The following is a 17,994-nucleotide window of genomic DNA, read 5'->3' as shown; positions in this document are numbered from 1 at the left end:
TCCCTGACGCGAAACTCGCGTCGTTCTCTATTACCACGTCAAAAAGACTGCGCTCCGCGTTTTTTGTAGCTAATAGTATTTAATTCTTCCGCGCGTGGAACAAAAACGAGCAAAAACGATGTATATATTTTGTAACGACGTAATTAACAGTACATCAATGCGTTGCTACATACATCGGCACAAATTAATCAAATCTTCTGCGAATGAAAGTATTTCCTTCTCTGAATACATTATTCAAAATATAAAAGAGTGAAATCATTTCTTTTCTCATAAAGAAAATCTAACCAAAAACGCGTAATTTTTCTGCGAGCAGGAACGATACGTTTTGTCTTCTGTCTTTCCGAATTTCGCAATAATCCAGTTTTGCCGGCGTCGTCGTGCGATGAGAGACTATCTTCATCCAATTACGATTCAACCACGTTCGCTCGCAAGTACAAACACAATGAAGAGAAATTATGAGGAGCGACGGCAAACGTTACATTTAGCAAATTTGACAAATCCTTGCTTGCTCACCGATCATTAAGCTGAATTGACATAATAAGCGCAGCCGCGCCGCCGAACAACGGAATGTTTTCATTACCGCCGTTTCAGCCGTTTATTCGTCCCCGCGAGTAATTTACGCGCAAGCGGCATTTCCGTTCCATATACGCTAGACGGAATCGATGTATGTATGCCGGTGGTAGTAATAAAACATCGTGTTAATTAGTCAATGCTGTGTTTAATGAGGTATTCGGATAACATAAAGTAATGGTTGCGCGTACGCAACATTAACAGCGCGGCCATTATTATCTTACGTAACCACGTTAATTAAATATAAAGTTTATGTTTAACTTAGCAATCAGCAAGATTAGTATAAAAATATAATTCTCAAAGTACTCTATACGAACGATTCATTATCTAAGATTCACAGTTTACAGAAAGTAAATTGTTTTCCACAGGTTATAGAAAGACGGCGAAATTTCTAAAAAACTAACTCATAGTGTTACCAAACTTATAGTGTTACACTAAGTACGAGACACCTTAGAACAATGATATACACAACCTTAGAACAATGATATACAGAATTTTACAAACATTTCCGAACACATTAAAAAATTTCATACTGAATACAATAAATTAATCGATTTTAATGCAAATATTAATATCTTTTTATGTTACAAATAAGATATTTGATTATTCCCACACAGTACAAAATTCCCAGAGGATATTCTGGAGATATTCTCAAAATGTCTTTAAGATCTCCTGTGGAGATCTTAAGGAGATCTGTACTATTTGAGTTGTTACAATTCAAGCATAATAACAAAATACATATATTATCACCGATCTTAAAAATAAAGTGGTAAGAATATTATGAATAGCCTTCTTAATTTAGCAATATATCAAATATATAATAATAAAATAAAAAAAATACTAAATGTAACAATAAAAGAAGAGTTATTGTTAGCAATCACCATCCCCTTCTTTTTTCTCATTAACTTCCTTAACTTCTTGTTTCTCATCTAGATGATGCTTGTCGTCGCATGCATCGCCTCCAGCAAGATCTAATGTGTAAAAATAATATTTCATTCGTAAAAAAGCATTGCTATTTATAAACACATGCTATTACATATATATAATAAGAGTCCTCTTAACATTACCTTGCTCCAATGTGATCTGCTTCATTTTTTCTGAACTTTTCAATTGTTTCACTTGTTCTGCACCTTCAATTTGCGAAGTATTCTATTGCAGAAAAGAAATCTATTATATGAATATATTTAGATCAAATACTACATAAAATTATATAATGATGGAAATGTAATCATCAAAATATCTAGAATGCTTTGCATAATTTTTAAAACATTACATATTACATATGTAATATATTCGTGAAAATAACAAATATTAACCATATTTAACAAATAGATATTTCATACCTCATAAATTCGATCAATGCGTTCTTGGTTTACTTGCCTTTCCCTGCCATTTATACCAAACCTGAAGAATGGTCCGATACCAAAATTAAAGGACCCGCCTATCAGGGAAAACGGCAATAATATCAAGCATATACAAAAAGTTACGTAAAGGAGGAAAGTGACGGGGGCAGCATAGAAGACGTTCATCTTACCTGTAGAACATTACAGTTAATTTTTGTTCAATACAATACTCTTATCCGAATATTATTAATTGCGAGATATTTAACTTACTAGTAGCGTTCTCTATAAATTCAGACATAACAATCCCAAAGTACGACAAAGGATAAAAGATGACTGTAGAAAGAAAATGCGTCAATGCAATCATAGGTGTTACTTGCAGTTTTGGATTGGCCAGAAGGGCTTCGTAATACTTTTCGCATTCGTTCGTACCTGCAAAATAGATAATAATACACTACCAAAATAGACAAGAGATTTGTGATATCGCGAGTATAAATTAATTTCAGAAACTCACGCGAAAATGACGCAACTATTTTATCCAATATGCCCATCTTGTGCGGCTGACAAGCAATAGGCATTTCGGCAAATTGCGCTTGTGCCGCCATTATCTTGATCTCTGCTTCCTAGAGAGCAACGAACAGTGCTTAAAATTTAAAATAATCGGCGTCTCATTCAATATGTATCCACAAAGTTCTATACATTTTCGATATAATCAATATATATTTTTTACAATGAAACAAAATGCAAATTACTTGTATAAGTCGCCACCAAGTTATGAAGAAACTCGCCACGACTATAACATCGAATAGCAGAAAGATAACCAAGCTCCGAGACCACTGTCGTTTTCTCAATATTAGAAAACTAGATATAACTATGAGCGAGATGATAGTTATATCCCACTGCAAAGGTGCCAAAGATCAATTAGATCGACTGTACATCTAAAAACTTCTATACATCATTGAAATCAGTTAGATCAAACTTTATACTTTGAGCACAAAACTAAATCCTAAATATTATTGATTCTTACATGTTCTTTTATAACTGATGTACACTGGATCAATAATTCTGACAGTACTCCGAAGTAATAAGACATTTCAGACACATAGTAACTCACTGGATAATGAGATTGTTTTATTATATTATCAAGTATCCTGTCAACTTCTTTTATAGAACCTTGACCCTCCACAAAGTTTTGAAGGTAATTGAACTCTGAAGAAGATGCTTCCATGCTGAGCGTTCCTATTAATTTGTCGTCAACTCTCTGTGAATAATATCAATTATTATTACATATAAATAAAGAATTGCATATAAGAAATTGATATAAGATATGCTAATTCTACAAAGTCTTAAATTTATTCAAATTTTATATTAGATATAGCAAACCTACCTCTATGACTAGATTTGACAATAACACAGCAACCATACGTTTGTAAAATACTGTTTCTTGAGTAATACGTTCATCTGATTCTTTACAGCTGCATGGTTCTATTGTTTTAAAGTATTTATTATCACTACTTTCTTGTGTCACAGGACTAGAATTTTAAATGATAAGAATTATTTGCTAACCTGTTTAATAACGCTATGTAGAACATATTTTATATTTGCATAAAATATTATATACCTATTTAACTCCTCTTCAGATTTATAAAAGAAAGAGTTTATTTTTTCAAGATCATGGGGAGGTCTGAAACAAAGATTTATTTTTTTATATAAATATTTCTTATTTATATACAACACAGAAACATATACACCATGCTTCATTGATTAGAAGTATGGTCCTAAAGTAATTACGACATTATTGCATTAATGAGCACCAACGCAAACTTAGCATAATTCCATTTATGGTAATCCTAAAATAGTACATTTTATGTGTTAATTAAGGAATTTATGATGCTTGATCTGCACACATAATAAACAGACGTTATCTATCAAAAAACGTGTATTAGAAATAGAATATAGACAATTTTGACGTCTTATTATTTAAAATATTTATTTTTACCGGCTATTTTATGCTATTATGAAAAAGTACTCACTGCGTGACATCATCAACCACGTTCATTTCGTCGCAATAAACATTAAAAAAAAATGTACACAGCAATATTACAAGATATATTAATGATCTAAGAAACTGCATGATGATACTTTGAATGTCTTCACGCGCTCTTCGAAACTGTCGCAGGAATATGAATCTCCACTACATTTTAAACAACGTTAAAAATCCCTCGATTCTCTAAGATTTTAGGTTAGAGACGAGCGATAATCGACGATGAATCGATATTCGATTTTTCCACTCGTTAAAAGATCGGTTATTTTATTTTTTCATTTTATTATTTTATTTTACTTAACATACAAAATAATAATTATGTAATTTTCCTGCAAAAAACGCAAATAGTGTCTTTCCGCGAACCTACAGTTGAGTAGTACAACTCAATAACAAGTGAAACGACGTTGTCTTTAAATAAACAACTCAATAGCAGATAAGGACGATCTTTTATTTTTGGAAGTTTGGAATACAGTAGTTGCGCGTTGCTACCAGTGTATACATTTACATCTTTAAAAATGATCTTTGTTTCATCATTACAGTAAATGAGAATAATATATTAAAGAAAAGAAAACCATCAATAAAAAAAATCTACTATTAATGTTTTAATACTGATTGATATTACAAGGCAAATTACAAACGCATAATACATATTATAATAATCGATTGTCTTTCATGTATACATACATATATATTTTTTTATATAATAGCTTTATTTTGAAAATAAGAAAATTTAAGTTAAAAATCAAAATCTAAAGCGACGTTTTGGTATATAACACTGAGTATCATTTAACAATCTTGTATTTATTGTGAACTTTGTCTTCAGATTTCACCTCACCAAACCTGGCTTTTCTTTTCTCTAATCGTTCAGCCAGTTCAGCCTAGAAGAAAAAAACATTTCAACTTAAAGTAATAACGATAGAAAAGCAATAAATAATGAGGAAGAAAATGAAACAATAAGTCGCCTATTTACCTTTTCCATTAAAGTAGACACTGATGTACCAAATCTTTCTGCACGTTTCTTCAGTACCTCGTAAGTGGTATGCTGCAAACAAAATTAACGCATTAACAATAAATTAACGTTTAATGTTCCTGAAATTAACGTTTTACTTAAATAACACTTATACATAGCTGTGAGATGAAAAATTGACTTCTTACCACAGGTGTCTTTATAGATGCTGCAGATTTATTATTTTGATTGTTTACATTGAATCGAGCTAGTCTAGCTTCCTTCTTTGCAGCTTCGGATAGTGGCATTCCAAATTTCTTCGCCCTCATCTCTAATCTCTGTCAAAGAATTAAGATGATGAACATGTGTCACTAAATAACACATGTATAATAACACGTATATAATATATTTCTACTATATTGTGTAAGACAAATATAGATTTTATTATGCTTTATAGTGTCAGCAAACAGAAGTTGTGTAATTTTCTAGTACCTCTTTCACGCCGAGCTCCGATAATTTTATGATCTTTTTCTCAGACGGTGCAGCCTCTGCAGATTTTACACTTTTGTTCTCATTTTTCTCCACTTGGTCGTTCTTGATTTCTTCGAGCACGGATTTACGATTTAATACAACCTTCTTGGTATTACCATTGTTGCTTTCTGTGGACAATTTTCGTTTCTTAGAAAGCTCTTGTGAGTCTGGCTTACTGGATAGTTCTTCTATTTCTTCATCCTGTAATTGATCAACAATGAATCTTTTATATTGTTTAAAACAAAGAAAAAGAAATATATATGTATATAATTACTGCATTATATATAATATTGTATTATGTATATATTATGTTCATTAAGTTACATATATACAATATATACACATGCATACAAAGTTGTTAATATCACATGTACTTACCCCAAGTACTTCATCTTCATCTAAAATCTCTTCTGCAGTCTCATCCAAAGACAATGCAGAATCTAAAATAGAAACAATTCATCCATTAATATATCTGATTTATTTTTATTACAGTAAAGAGAGAAGAAAACGAACCACCATGCATTGCCACTTGAAGTCTCTCTACCAATTCGTTTTTATTGCCTGTAGTGGGAAGTCCTCTTTGCTTTAATTCTGCTCTCAAATCAGCTACCTATAAAAGTAAAAAAATATTAAAGTTTGATATAACAAAAGGAAAGAAGTCTATATACATAAACATTTTATTATATAATATAAACTGTCTTTACCAAACTGTCTTTACTGTCTATTTTCATAATCAACAACACATGAATTTACATATTCTTTATAATGCAGTTTCAAAATATATCAAGTGATTAAGTCTTTTACATCTTACTATATATTATTTCTCTACTAATAATATTAATTGATAGATATTAATAAGCTTGTGAAAAAATTTTTTCCTTGCTCCATATAACTAGACCGTTCAATATCGATTAGTTGAACGTAGTAAAATTTAATTATTGCACATTAAGTGACCAACAAAATAAAAATTTCCAATTAACAACTAAAGGAAACATCATGTATTTCAAAACAGACATAAGACAGTAGATGCTTACAAAAAATATTAGAGGTTAGCTACCGAGGCGATAAACACGACTGCACGTACTGATCATACAGTTCGTGATACGTACCTTCATTTTCGACAATTCGCTAAGTCCTTTATCATAAGATGAGTCTGCCATCGTTCCTGAAGCGTATTGAGATATCAAATTATGTCAATCAAAATATCAAAATATTACTGACAATAAATATCTCAGCTTCTGCGTTTACAGTGTTTTATGCAAAACTCTTCGTTAGGACGCGCCACTTCTCGAGTGGCACAGTTCTTCCATAAAAGATATACCAAACTCGATGTATAAATTGATTTGTATTTCCGGTGCGGACGTAGTCCGATTCTAACATATCGTATCTAGTGGTCTGTTCTTTTCGGTTGCACTGCTGAATTGGTGTAATAAGTTTGAGTGAGACAAGTATATTTTTTTTTCACTCTAAGGGTGCCTCCTCATGCAGCGTAACTTGCGTAAGCGTAACTTGCGCCAACCAATCACATCATCTCATTTAAGTACAGTCGCGGACTTAAAGGTTGGTGGGTCGTTTTTAGCAAATTTAGGAACGCATTCCGACTTAAGAAGAAGGAGAGTGTATGAAGTTGGCACCCCACTTTTTGAAATTTATAATTTTGAAAGTTATTCCAGATTGTTCTCACTTTGTACCACATTGTTCCAAAGTGATATTGTTTCATTCGAAACGGTTTTCGAATAAAACAAAGAAAATAATTTTTTGAGCTGGCACCCCACTTTTCGAAAATCGAAAATTCTGATACCGCAATAGATTGTTCTAGTTGTTCCAAACATTGCTCCAAAAGGACAAATCCGTGAGCTAAATTATAAGTCCAAAAAATGAAAAAAATGTTTTTGACCATCCCATTTTTTGAAAATAAAGCATTCCGATATCGATATAGATTGTTCTAGTTGTTCCAAACATTGCTCCAAAAGGACAAATCCGTGAGCTAAATTATAAGTCCAAAAAATGAAAAAAATGTTTTTGACCATCCCATTTTTTGAAAATAAAGCATTCCGATATCGATATAGATTGTTCTAGTTGTTCCAAACATTGCTCCAAAAGGACAAATCCGTGAGCTAAATTATAAGTCCAAAAAATGAAAAAAATGTTTTTGACCATCCCATTTTTTGAAAATAAAGCATTCCGATATCGATATAGATTGTTCTAGTTGTTCCAAACATTGCTCCAAAAGGACAAATCCGTGAGCTAAATTATAAGTCCAAAAAATGAAAAAAATGTTTTTGACCATCCCATTTTTTGAAAATAAAGCATTCCGATATCGATATAGATTGTTCTAGTTGTTCCAAACATTGCTCCAAAAGGACAAATCCGTGAGCTAAATTATAAGTCCAAAAAATGAAAAAAATGTTTTTGACCATCCCATTTTTTGAAAATAAAGCATTCCGATATCGATATAGATTGTTCTAGTTGTTCCAAACATTGCTCCAAAAGGACAAATCCGTGAGCTAAATTATAAGTCCAAAAAATGAAAAAAATGTTTTTGACCATCCCATTTTTTGAAAATAAAGCATTCCGATATCGATATAGATTGTTCTAGTTGTTCCAAACATTGTTCCAAAAGCACAAATCAATAAGTTTAATTATAAGCCCGAAAAATTAAAAAAAAGTTTTTTGACAAACAGTCTATCCGACCAAGAGTAAACTTATACTATCCTTCTTGTTCCAACCGAGATCTTTTTGTTCTGAGATGTTCTAGGCTTAAGAATTATAGTTCTAGAGTATAAGACTCATTAGATCATTCGTTCTCTGAAAATTCGTAAAAAAATCGATTTGACAGTACTCGACGTCAAGAGTAAACACATGCTTCCTTTCTTGTTCCAACCGAGATCTTTTTGTTCTAAGTTGTGCTAGGCTTAAGAATTATAGTTTTAAAATATGAGACTCGTAGCGTCATCGGTTCTCCGAAAATTCGAAAAAAAATCGATCATCTAAAAAATCTGAAAAAATTCTGGGATACTCTAGAGAGATTATATTTTATGTTCCAATAGTTACTTTAGTCATTTATTAACAATTTTTTGCAATAACAATTTAAATTTGCCGAAATCGACAAAAAATGTAATTTCGTAAAAAAAATTCATAACTTAACAACATATTAAAATTAACAAAAATATTTTCAGGTTTTTTTAGATGAAACTATTTTCTTAAAAAAAAAAGTTCTATATACTGATTTAAAAAAGTATAATTATTTGGATGATTGAAAATAAGGATGATTGAAATATATTTCTGAGGTGACAAAAATTCAAGAAAAAGATGATTTCTTACAAAAATTAATCTTTATTATAGGAAAATTGGCGGAAATAATTACAAAATGTCATGACAAAATAAAGTGAAATTGCTTCGTCGTTTAAGCCTAGTATAACTCAGAACAAAAAGATCTCAGTTGGAACAGAAAGGAAGCATGTGTTTTCTCTTGCTGTCAAATCGATTTTTTTTCGAATTTTCGGAGAACGAATGACGCTACGAGTCTTATACTCTAAAACTATAATTCTTAAGCCTAGCACAACTCAGAACAAAAAGATCTCGGTTGGAACAAAAAAGGAAGCATGTGTTTACTCTTGACGTCGAGTACTGTCAAATCGATTTTTTTACGAATTTTCGGAGAATGCATGAGCTTACGAGTCTCATACTCTAGAACTATAATTCTTAAGCCTAGAACATCTCAGAACAAAAAGATCTCAGTTGGAACAAGAAAGATAGTATAAGTTTACCCTTGGTCTGATAGACTGTCAAAAAACTTTTTTTTTATTTTTCGGGCTTATAATTAAACTTATTGATTTGTACTTTTGGAACAATGTTTGGAACAACTAGAACAATCTATATCGGTATCGGAATGCTTAATTTTCAAAACATGGGGTGCCAGGTCAAAAACATTTTTTTCATTTTTGGACTTATAATTCAGCTTACGGATTTGTCCTTTTGGAACAATGTTTGGAACAACTGGAACAATCTATTGCGGTATCAGAATGTTCGATTTTCGAAAAGTGGGGATTTTCGAATTGTAATGATTGAATGCGCCGCGGTTGATATGCATTGTCGATATTAAGATTATCTAATATAAAGTTACTATTTACGCATATCAAGTGCACGATGTAAACTAAGCCATTGGCTGCATTCAGCAGACTCAACAGCATATATATATATATATATGGTTTTGCAATGTCCGGGTCCGTACATGTTTATGCCAGCCAATCGCAGAGTAGCTGCTTGACGATTCTCTTTACTGGAGGTTTTCTAGCCTACAATATACGTGACATGAACTATAGATAAATGCGCATATGCGTGAAACGGAACGCGGTCAATATGAACGTTCCACTTGATGTTTGGCGGGAGACCTTAAAAGGAATCTGAACGCTCTCTGGGTGTCAGGGTGCGCCCGGATGGGGAATCTGAACGCACTCCAATAAAAAAGAAAAAAAAATTAGATACCAATTCGTTAACCAATCATCATCTATCTGTAGTATGGGTTGACTTATCCTTCACTGCGTATCGCGTTGAATGTTCCGGCTTAAGGTTAGGCTTAAGGGCCGTGGCACACAGAAAAACTTAAGCAGTAAGACGTAAGCAGTAAACAAATTGACCAATCACAGTCGTTGATTCTTCTTACGTTGAAGAATCAACAACTGTGATTGGCTGATTCGCTTACTACTTACGCTTACTGCTTAAAGCCCATTCTACAATTGCGTGAACGTAGTGTAAGTGGTTGTAAGTGATTACGACAACCAATCAGAATAAAGCAATCAGTGAATAAAATATTCGAATTGGTTGACTCTTATGTTCACGACTACGCTTACCCAATTGTAGAAGGGGCTTAAGTTTTTCTATGTGCCACCAATTTAAAGGCCTTCACACACACTTTCCGTAACAGTAATCGTAAGATGTAATGTAAGAATTAACCAATTACGATGGAGTATTCACAAAAATGGCGACCTTATGTTTCGACGATTCTCAACGTGATTGGTCAATTCTTACGTTACGTCTTACGGTTACTGTTAAGCGTCTTCTACAATGGCAGTAGGAGTAGTAGTAAGAAATAAGCAGTAAGCAAATTGACCAATTCCATTCTCACGTTTCAAAAATAATCGATTGTGATTGGTCTATTTACTTACTGCTTATTTCTTACTACTACTCCTACTGCCATTGTAGAAGACGCTTTACGGAAAGTGTGTGTGAAGGTCTTAACCGCCGTTACGTTGAGAAGTGTTCGAACACGTTCGGACCTGATTGTTTTGGAATTCGTACCTCGTACCTTGGATGAAAAGACAGTAGAGATAAGTCTGAGTCCAAGTAAAATAATAAGAGACAAGAATATTGAATTGGTTTAGACCATGTCATAATCTTGTTGGAGTTTGGTGCGTTGTATAGTACTTATTGGATTATTTATTCACAATATATTGCGTACAGACAATCTCTTGAACCACGTAATCGAGAATAATTTTCGACACTATGTTATTAACGAACGTGTTACTGAAGCCTAAGAGCAAGTAAGTACGGCAATATATAAAATAGTTGATCGAAAATTTGAGGTTAGAATATGAATCGTATAATCGTGGGATTATTTAATACAAATAATTATAAATATTTGTAAAAAAAGTTGTGTAATTTCTTTTGAGGATGTCAATAAGGGATTGATATATCCAATGTGTTATCAATTAATAGATGTCTATTGTTATTTATTGCAGAAATATCATGGTCATAGCAGAAAGTGTTGTAACTGGTCACAAGATAATACGTATACGAGAGAGGATAGCTGATAAACTTGAATTCTTACACTTTGATCCTTACAGTAAGTAATTGATATGTATTGGCTTGGTTTACATCATGCACTTGATACGCGTACTAAATAGTAACTTTCTATTAGATAATCTTAATATCGACGATATATATAAACAATGGTATATTAAGCTGGTATAATATTTATCAACAAAACGTATTGTATCGATAGAATGTCGCTGTTGATATGCATTGACGATATTAAGATTATCTAATAGAAAGTTACTATTAAGTACGTGTATCAAGTGCACGATGTAAACCAAGCCATTGTCATTTACTATTACAAATTTACTTTTCACATGGACTGATATTGAATTCCCTGTTATCAATACAAGTATCTCTAAAGGTGGCTTATAAGCTTTTTAACTTTCAGAAGCACTTTTATTGATAGTAAAGTTCTGAATATCAATCATAGAATACAAAAGAGAAAATTTATTGTATGTTTTAATTGTATTTTTTTAATTACAAATAATACATAATACTGTTTTTAATAATTTTTTTCAATAAACAGAGGATACGATGCATATTGGATTTAATTTTTTTTTATAGTTCAACACCAAGTTCTTTATACAGAACTAAAGAAAGTACGTAGCATGAAGTAGTATGTACATCTAATTTTTACTATAACATAAGCAAAATATAAGAGATAAAAACACAAGATGGACTAAGAATGCTTACACAGCTTGAAATATAGAGCAACACAACTTTTATCCTGAATAACACACAATTAAAAAAAATTTTATTTAATCACAAATAAAATTTTATTTAATCCAAAATTAAACTGTACTAATGAAAACTAAACATTTGAACAGAGTGAAAATAAACATTAAAAAAGTTTCGAGATACAAATCAGATATCATTATTATTTATGTCTTATCATACTGAATATTGTATATAAATTATATTAGTATTTAATAAAATGTGTTAATCATATAAAAATGTGTTAATCATATAAAAAATTATATATACATTCGATCTTAGTAAATGCTGTCATCTAATGAATTATTTATACCGTTGCCATCACCATCAATCATTTCCTGTAATAAAATATGATATACAATTTTAAAGCAAAAATTAATGTGGAATATAATATATTGATATAGCATAAGATCAACATTACCTGCAGCACTTCAATAAGTGTCTTTGTCTCTTTCAACATCTCCTCATGAATGAGTTTTTGCTCTTTCAATCTTTCATTTTGTTCACTTAATTTTTCTACACGTTCTTCTAATATACTAATTTTTTCTAACGCATCATCAAGTGCTATTTGTCGCCTTTCAGCTAAGACTTCCCAATAATTTTCACTAGGACCAGCTAAACAAAAAATAGGACAAAATAAATATTTTAGTAGTAATTTAATTTAAAATTAAATTTTTTATGTACATGCTATGCATACATAATATATGCAAGAAGCATGAAATGTTAAGATAAATATATATTATATTGATTATACCTGTAGATGTTAAATCTTCGACTTCAATTTTTATCTTTTCTCCTCGAGCAGTCTGTACAGCCTTGTCTTGAAACATTATCTGTTTAGAGGACTTATTAGGAGGACTAGGTTTTGTTTTCTCTGATACAACACTGAAATGTCATGTATTAATATATAGTCAACTTGTTAAAATATATCTACATAATTATCTTTTCAAAACAACTTACTTTTTAGTCTTTACTTTCTTAGTTTGTTTAGTAGATCTGAGCATCCTGCCAACAGTGACTAAGTTTTCTTTATCTATGGCTGATGGCTGCAAAATGTGCAAAGGTTCTCTTCTCTCCTGTTTTGATAATAGAAAAAATATAAATACCTAATTATTTATTTTACAAGAATGACATTGCTATCACTTCTTTTTATTTGTCAAATTAGTTTATCTCTAATTACTACTTTTTTCCAAACATTAGTTTTATGTATAAAAATATATAAATTTATAGTGTTTCTCCTTCCTATATCACCTTAGAACATCTTGTGTATACTAAAAAAAATGACAGAAGAATAATATCTCTGTTTATACAATAATAAATAACAGTAAAATTATGAGTAGGAAAAATTTAATACACATATTTGTCACGACAGAAAAATTGAGCATGAGTGATCTTGGAGAAGGTTAAGTAATTAGATAATTAAAATGTATCAAACAAAAACGTTATTACCACGTCGTAAACACACATTTCTCATGTACCTGAAAATATAAGTATACTAACCTTAGAAACGGCGTTCTTTTTTGCGGCAGAATTTGTTGGTTTCATTTTGCTGGTCATTTTTCTTTCCGTCCTTGCTTGTTTCCCACAAGGAATTAACAGAAACTTCGGTTACACGACATTTTCCCGAAAACTAGATGGAAAAATGTTGGTACCAACAAAAACTCCTAAGTAACACAATTTTAATTTCTACGGATTAGTGACAGTTTGTTATTTGACATATACATACGCATATGTCAAACGACTCCGCAAAATTCATAGACTTGCTACTTCTACAGTATCACTAATCCGCAGAAATTAAAATTGTTGCCTAGGGGTTTTTGTTGGTACCACCATTTTCCCATCTAGTTTTCGGGAAAAGTGTAACCAAAACTTCTAAACAATGTTCAGAAAACATAGCTGATCAGTGAGCGGTCAGTGATTATGGTCTTTACTGTTAGATCTCTAACTTTAAACCAATTACATTGACGAATTGCTCAACTGTTGTGCAACTGTTGAGTTCGCTGAACGCACCCTATGTTCTATGTGTTACTCAATGAATTTGCTGGTCCTAAGGGCTATCGCACACAAATTGACATAACTGCATATGCATAGCATAAGACCGTATGTACCAATGAGCATCGAGTATTAAGTCGCCATATTGGTGTTCGATGCTTAATATTCGATGCTCATTGGTCCATACGATCTTATGCTATGCATATGCAGTTATGTCAATTTGTGTGCGATAGCCCTAAATGATCCAAGCCAATGGGTGCGTTTAGCGAACTCAACAGTTGCACAACAGTTGAGCAATTCGTCAATGTAATTGGTCTAAAATTAGAGATTTAACAGTAAGGACCAATAATCACTGACCGCTCACTGATCAGCTATGTTTTCAGGGGGTCGATTGTGTATCTCAAAACAGAATGAAAATGATAAAAGTGAGCAAATTTACTAGAATATTTGTAATTTCATTGGTCAATGCCTAGTGAATTTGTTTACTTTTGTAATTTTCACTCCGTTTCGAGATACACAATCGACCCCCTGAACGCAGCTAATGCAGGCCAATGCAGCAACGCAGCAACATAGGCCGCGTTCCGTGTCAGGGTGCCATTACATGAAGTGCGGAAACGCGGAAGACAAAATCTTACTAGATTCCGTGTTCCACGAATTGAATTATTTCTTCCCGTACGTTGACCAGTTCAGCAATGCAGCTGAAAAGAACAGACTACAAGAGACAGGTAAAGGCTGCATTCCGAAATTCACTGTCAGTACTGAAATTCTATAATATACGTGACATGAATTATAGATTTTCAGTACTCGCAGTGAATTTCGAAACGCAGCCAAAGCAAACGAGCATAACCTTTAAATGTGTATGAAGCGATAAATTGTCAGGATGGTTGATGAATCAACAAAGAAAAGTTTAAGTAATATACCATTGTTACAAACGAAAGCCGGTCCCAGAGATAAAGATATATGGGTGCAAAGATTGAAAGAGGAGTATCAAGCTCTCATCAAGGTAAAGAATTTATAAACGTCACTTCCATATGGACTGATCAGTTTTGATCACTCCAATTTAAATGACTATCAAAGATTAATTTGTCTATGACAAGTCGTAAAAATGAAAGAATTCAATTAAATTAAACAATAATTAAATTATATTAAATAATTATAATTAAATTAATAATAATTAAGGAGAATTTATTTTTTATAATTGTTTTTTATAGTATGTTAAAAATAATAAAGAGGCAGACAATGATTGGTTTAGGCTACAATCGAATAAGGAAGGCACTAAGTGGTTTGGTAAATGCTGGTATATCCAGAATTTCTTGAAATATGAATTTGATATAGAATTTGATGTAAGTGGAAATTTTTTGGTTCATTCTATGTAAAATGAAGATATTCTATTGAACATATTATTTTAATATATTTTAATTGTATTTTAGTATATTTTAATTGTTTTATTTATACTAAAATCATAAAACTTAGAAGGTTTGTTCAATAGTATCTTGTTTTTTCTGATACATATTAGATTCCTGTTACATATCCCACAACAGCACCAGAGATTGCTCTACCAGAATTAGATGGCAAAACAGCAAAAATGTACAGAGGTGGTAAGATCTGCCTAACTGATCATTTCAAGCCACTCTGGGCTCGCAATGTCCCCAAATTTGGCATTGCTCATGCTATGGCTCTTGGTGTAAGCCAAATAATTATATTTATCTTATAATATATTAATGGTTGTCTTTTAGAGAAAATATAAATTTATACATTAAGATTTAATATTCTCATGTATAAAAATATTTGATTTTAAATCTACTTTTTTAAAATTTACTTTTTAGTTGGGACCATGGTTGGCAGTGGAAATTCCAGAACTCATAGAGAAAGGCATTATAGTTCACAAAGATGAAGAGAAAAAAACCCCTTGAATGAATATGGCACATATAAAAAGTGAAAAAAGTTCTTCAGTAGAGAATGTGCATGAAAACAGCGAGAAAATACGATTGTTGATAAATTATTTTTTATGCCTCTCATTGGAGATTTATACAATACGTTATATTTTACACAAGATGCAGAGTATTTACATTATTCAACACGCGATTAATAAAGACTACTTATCGTCGTCGCCGAGTTTTATCTTTTCACTTTTCTTGATTATCTTGTCAAGCTTGTATAAGTCCTTGAGCGACACCTCTCCTGTACCTCTCTCAAGAGGCTTCGGTTGAGACGGGTCAGGTTTCCATCCCAACATGTATATTATCTGAAATGTAGCGGGAACAAACGGGGTATTGTCTTCTTTGGTTTTCCCATAGAGCTCTTGGTATATAGAAGCAGCTGCAATCAGCGTATCTCTCGATAGATGCAAGTTACGATTCTTGGCTGCGTTATTCTCTGCCATTCCTAGACAAATAAAAATTTTTCATATGAAAAATGTGATTCATCTTTTTCCTTTGTGTTTCTTAATGCTAAATTTGTGTTTCTTAACACTAATTTCTTACATATATAAATATATAAATCATACTAATTGAAAGCAGTTCCTATAATTAACTGCAATTTTATTTCAATTCTGAGAACTTTTTCTATAACAACACATTAAAAGTACTAACTGAAATAGAATTTCAGTTGTAGCTCAAAGTTGTTTCAATAACAACACATGATATCGATTGCCCTTTACCTTTCAAGTCCCACATAAGCTCGAACATACTTGGGTAACCAATGACTATTTCATCGGTATCAATAGTTAACATGGTAAAATTTGCTCTTGTCAATAGGGATCCAATATCCCTGATCTCCACGAAAGGTGAGATATGCGGCGAGATACCTCCATGCCTCTCCAGTTCAGCTAATTGCAAGGAACTTCTGTATTATCAGAATGAATGCTAGAAATGATTGATGCAGATGCAATACTCCAAGAGTTTCTCAATGATTCCAATCAATTTTTATATTTACCTTAACTCATAAAGTGTATCACCACCGAATACAGCTGCCAAGAAGACACCATCACTCTTCAAGCTGTTGTTAACATGTCTGAAACATCCTGGGAGGTCATTGACCCAATGAAGACTCAGACAGCTGATCACCATATCAAAGCTGTTGGCCTCAAAGGAGGGAATCTCCTCATCAATAACTTCTTTTATGACTTTCACACCCTCTGTGGTCTCAGCCTGATTTAAGAAGCTTGGACTCATGTCGCTCAGCACCAACTCCTCTACGGACTCACTGAGGATCCGCTTGGAAACGTGGCCACGACCACAGCCCAGGTCCAAGGCTCTACTGAATTTGCGCTTGATATCGAAAATTCTATCGGACAGTCGGTTGCCCACTTCGTCCTTGATGTAATCATATATCTTGACATCAGGATCCCTAGCAGCACGCTCGCGATGCAACAACTTCGCGTTCCTGTCGAAGACGTTTATCGGACTGTCGGGAGGTAGCGCAGATATTGATGCGATATTGAACACATAGCTAGGATTGTATCTAGGATTTAATAGATTTGATTTATCGCATATTGCGCGTAAGTGAGTCTTTGCGCGGCTATGACGAATCAAAACTCTCGGGATCATCCTTACGTATTCGCCGAGTGGCTTGACACTGTGCGCAACGGTGTAAGTACTTTGTGACGCTAATCTCAATGCATTATCCACGTGAAAGTTGGAAAAATTCTTTATTTTGATAAATATTTTCACCTACAGTCTTATTTTTGTTTCTAAAACACTTTCTTCTCCCGCGTAAAATAATGTTAGGAAAATTATATCATAATCTCAACAAAAGGAAATGACAACACCATTGACCAGATACTACTGAAGATTGCACTACAGCGTACAAACTTCCGGGCTCAAAAATAACTCGAGAGCGTCGATAACATCTGACATGATAATTCAAAAGTCTCATCTGCAAGTGACAAATTTTAATGAATTAATATTACAGTTTAATTATTTTCTATTATTTCTAGTCACGAATACATTTCCATGACCATCACCGCTTCCTACTTGCACCACCTCGCCGAAGAGGGCGTAAGTGCACACCCAAAAACCTAAAGTTACACGCGTAGCGTC

At 32.6% G+C, this 17,994-nt stretch overlaps 6 protein-coding genes across 12 annotated transcripts; 2 read left to right on the top strand and 4 right to left on the bottom strand.

Annotated features, from left to right (window-relative positions):
* Positions 1 to 698: 698 nt before the first annotated feature.
* LOC116847472 lies at positions 699 to 4,346 on the bottom strand. The gene is made up of 10 exons (XM_032822502.1): positions 3,944 to 4,346; positions 3,532 to 3,594; positions 3,298 to 3,442; positions 2,938 to 3,171; positions 2,663 to 2,809; positions 2,425 to 2,533; positions 2,184 to 2,342; positions 1,914 to 2,104; positions 1,638 to 1,719; positions 699 to 1,541 (listed from the first exon to the last, which is right to left on the bottom strand). Exons 1-10 carry the CDS (start codon positions 4,042 to 4,044, stop codon positions 1,441 to 1,443), a joined length of 1,332 nt encoding a protein of 443 aa, XP_032678393.1. The 5' UTR covers positions 4,045 to 4,346; the 3' UTR covers positions 699 to 1,440.
* A 186-nt stretch (positions 4,347 to 4,532) lies between these two features.
* LOC116847473 (SAP domain-containing ribonucleoprotein) lies at positions 4,533 to 6,856 on the bottom strand. 2 transcript variants are annotated; one of them, XM_032822504.1, is made up of 7 exons: positions 6,541 to 6,856; positions 5,948 to 6,041; positions 5,810 to 5,871; positions 5,393 to 5,632; positions 5,110 to 5,238; positions 4,925 to 4,996; positions 4,533 to 4,832 (listed from the first exon to the last, which is right to left on the bottom strand). In XM_032822504.1, exons 1-7 carry the CDS (start codon positions 6,589 to 6,591, stop codon positions 4,737 to 4,739), a joined length of 744 nt encoding a protein of 247 aa, XP_032678395.1. In that variant the 5' UTR covers positions 6,592 to 6,856; the 3' UTR covers positions 4,533 to 4,736. The 2 variants fall into 2 exon arrangements, with proteins under 2 accessions (XP_032678395.1, XP_032678394.1); XM_032822503.1 differs by having other exon boundaries at positions 5,945 to 6,041; positions 6,541 to 6,853.
* Positions 6,857 to 10,590: 3,734 nt separating this feature from the next.
* LOC116847446 (39S ribosomal protein L33, mitochondrial-like) lies at positions 10,591 to 14,638 on the top strand. 3 transcript variants are annotated; one of them, XM_032822455.1, is made up of 3 exons: positions 10,591 to 10,974; positions 11,173 to 11,276; positions 14,493 to 14,638. In XM_032822455.1, the coding sequence occupies exons 1-3, from the start codon at positions 10,937 to 10,939 to the stop codon at positions 14,525 to 14,527; spliced, it is 177 nt and encodes a 58-aa protein (XP_032678346.1). In that variant the 5' UTR covers positions 10,591 to 10,936; the 3' UTR covers positions 14,528 to 14,638. The 3 variants fall into 3 exon arrangements, with proteins under 3 accessions (XP_032678346.1, XP_032678345.1, XP_032678344.1); XM_032822454.1 differs by lacking the exon at positions 14,493 to 14,638 and adding an exon at positions 11,775 to 12,196; XM_032822453.1 differs by lacking the exon at positions 14,493 to 14,638 and adding an exon at positions 11,813 to 12,196 and having other exon boundaries at positions 10,611 to 10,974.
* On the bottom strand, positions 12,151 to 13,691 carry LOC116847444. Of its 2 annotated transcripts, none has more exons than XM_032822448.1 (5): positions 13,463 to 13,691; positions 12,923 to 13,038; positions 12,717 to 12,847; positions 12,384 to 12,577; positions 12,151 to 12,300 (listed from the first exon to the last, which is right to left on the bottom strand). In XM_032822448.1, the coding sequence occupies exons 1-5, from the start codon at positions 13,517 to 13,519 to the stop codon at positions 12,241 to 12,243; spliced, it is 558 nt and encodes a 185-aa protein (XP_032678339.1). In that variant the 5' UTR covers positions 13,520 to 13,691; the 3' UTR covers positions 12,151 to 12,240. The 2 variants fall into 2 exon arrangements, with proteins under 2 accessions (XP_032678339.1, XP_032678341.1); XM_032822450.1 differs by lacking the exon at positions 13,463 to 13,691 and adding an exon at positions 13,412 to 13,452.
* On the top strand, positions 14,529 to 16,064 carry LOC116847445 (ubiquitin-fold modifier-conjugating enzyme 1). 2 transcript variants are annotated; one of them, XM_032822451.1, is made up of 5 exons: positions 14,529 to 14,679; positions 14,748 to 14,957; positions 15,166 to 15,297; positions 15,471 to 15,638; positions 15,781 to 16,064. In XM_032822451.1, the coding sequence occupies exons 2-5, from the start codon at positions 14,835 to 14,837 to the stop codon at positions 15,865 to 15,867; spliced, it is 510 nt and encodes a 169-aa protein (XP_032678342.1). In that variant the 5' UTR covers positions 14,529 to 14,679; positions 14,748 to 14,834; the 3' UTR covers positions 15,868 to 16,064. The 2 variants fall into 2 exon arrangements, with proteins under 2 accessions (XP_032678342.1, XP_032678343.1); XM_032822452.1 differs by lacking the exon at positions 14,529 to 14,679 and having other exon boundaries at positions 14,712 to 14,957.
* Positions 15,943 to 17,965, bottom strand: LOC116847443 (arginine-hydroxylase NDUFAF5, mitochondrial). Of its 2 annotated transcripts, none has more exons than XM_032822447.1 (3): positions 16,889 to 17,965; positions 16,614 to 16,795; positions 15,943 to 16,339 (listed from the first exon to the last, which is right to left on the bottom strand). In XM_032822447.1, the coding sequence occupies exons 1-3, from the start codon at positions 17,500 to 17,502 to the stop codon at positions 16,050 to 16,052; spliced, it is 1,086 nt and encodes a 361-aa protein (XP_032678338.1). In that variant the 5' UTR covers positions 17,503 to 17,965; the 3' UTR covers positions 15,943 to 16,049. The 2 variants fall into 2 exon arrangements, with proteins under 2 accessions (XP_032678338.1, XP_032678337.1); XM_032822446.1 differs by having other exon boundaries at positions 16,614 to 16,798; positions 16,889 to 17,502.
* Positions 17,966 to 17,994: the final 29 nt, after the last annotated feature.

The sequence above is a fragment of the Odontomachus brunneus genome, unplaced genomic scaffold (assembly GCF_010583005.1).
Source record: "Odontomachus brunneus isolate Ranch 3 - 2012 unplaced genomic scaffold, Obru_v1 Obru_scaffold_078, whole genome shotgun sequence".
Taxonomy (NCBI): Eukaryota; Metazoa; Arthropoda; class Insecta; order Hymenoptera; family Formicidae; genus Odontomachus; species Odontomachus brunneus.
This window is presented reverse-complemented; position numbering and strand designations above follow the sequence as displayed.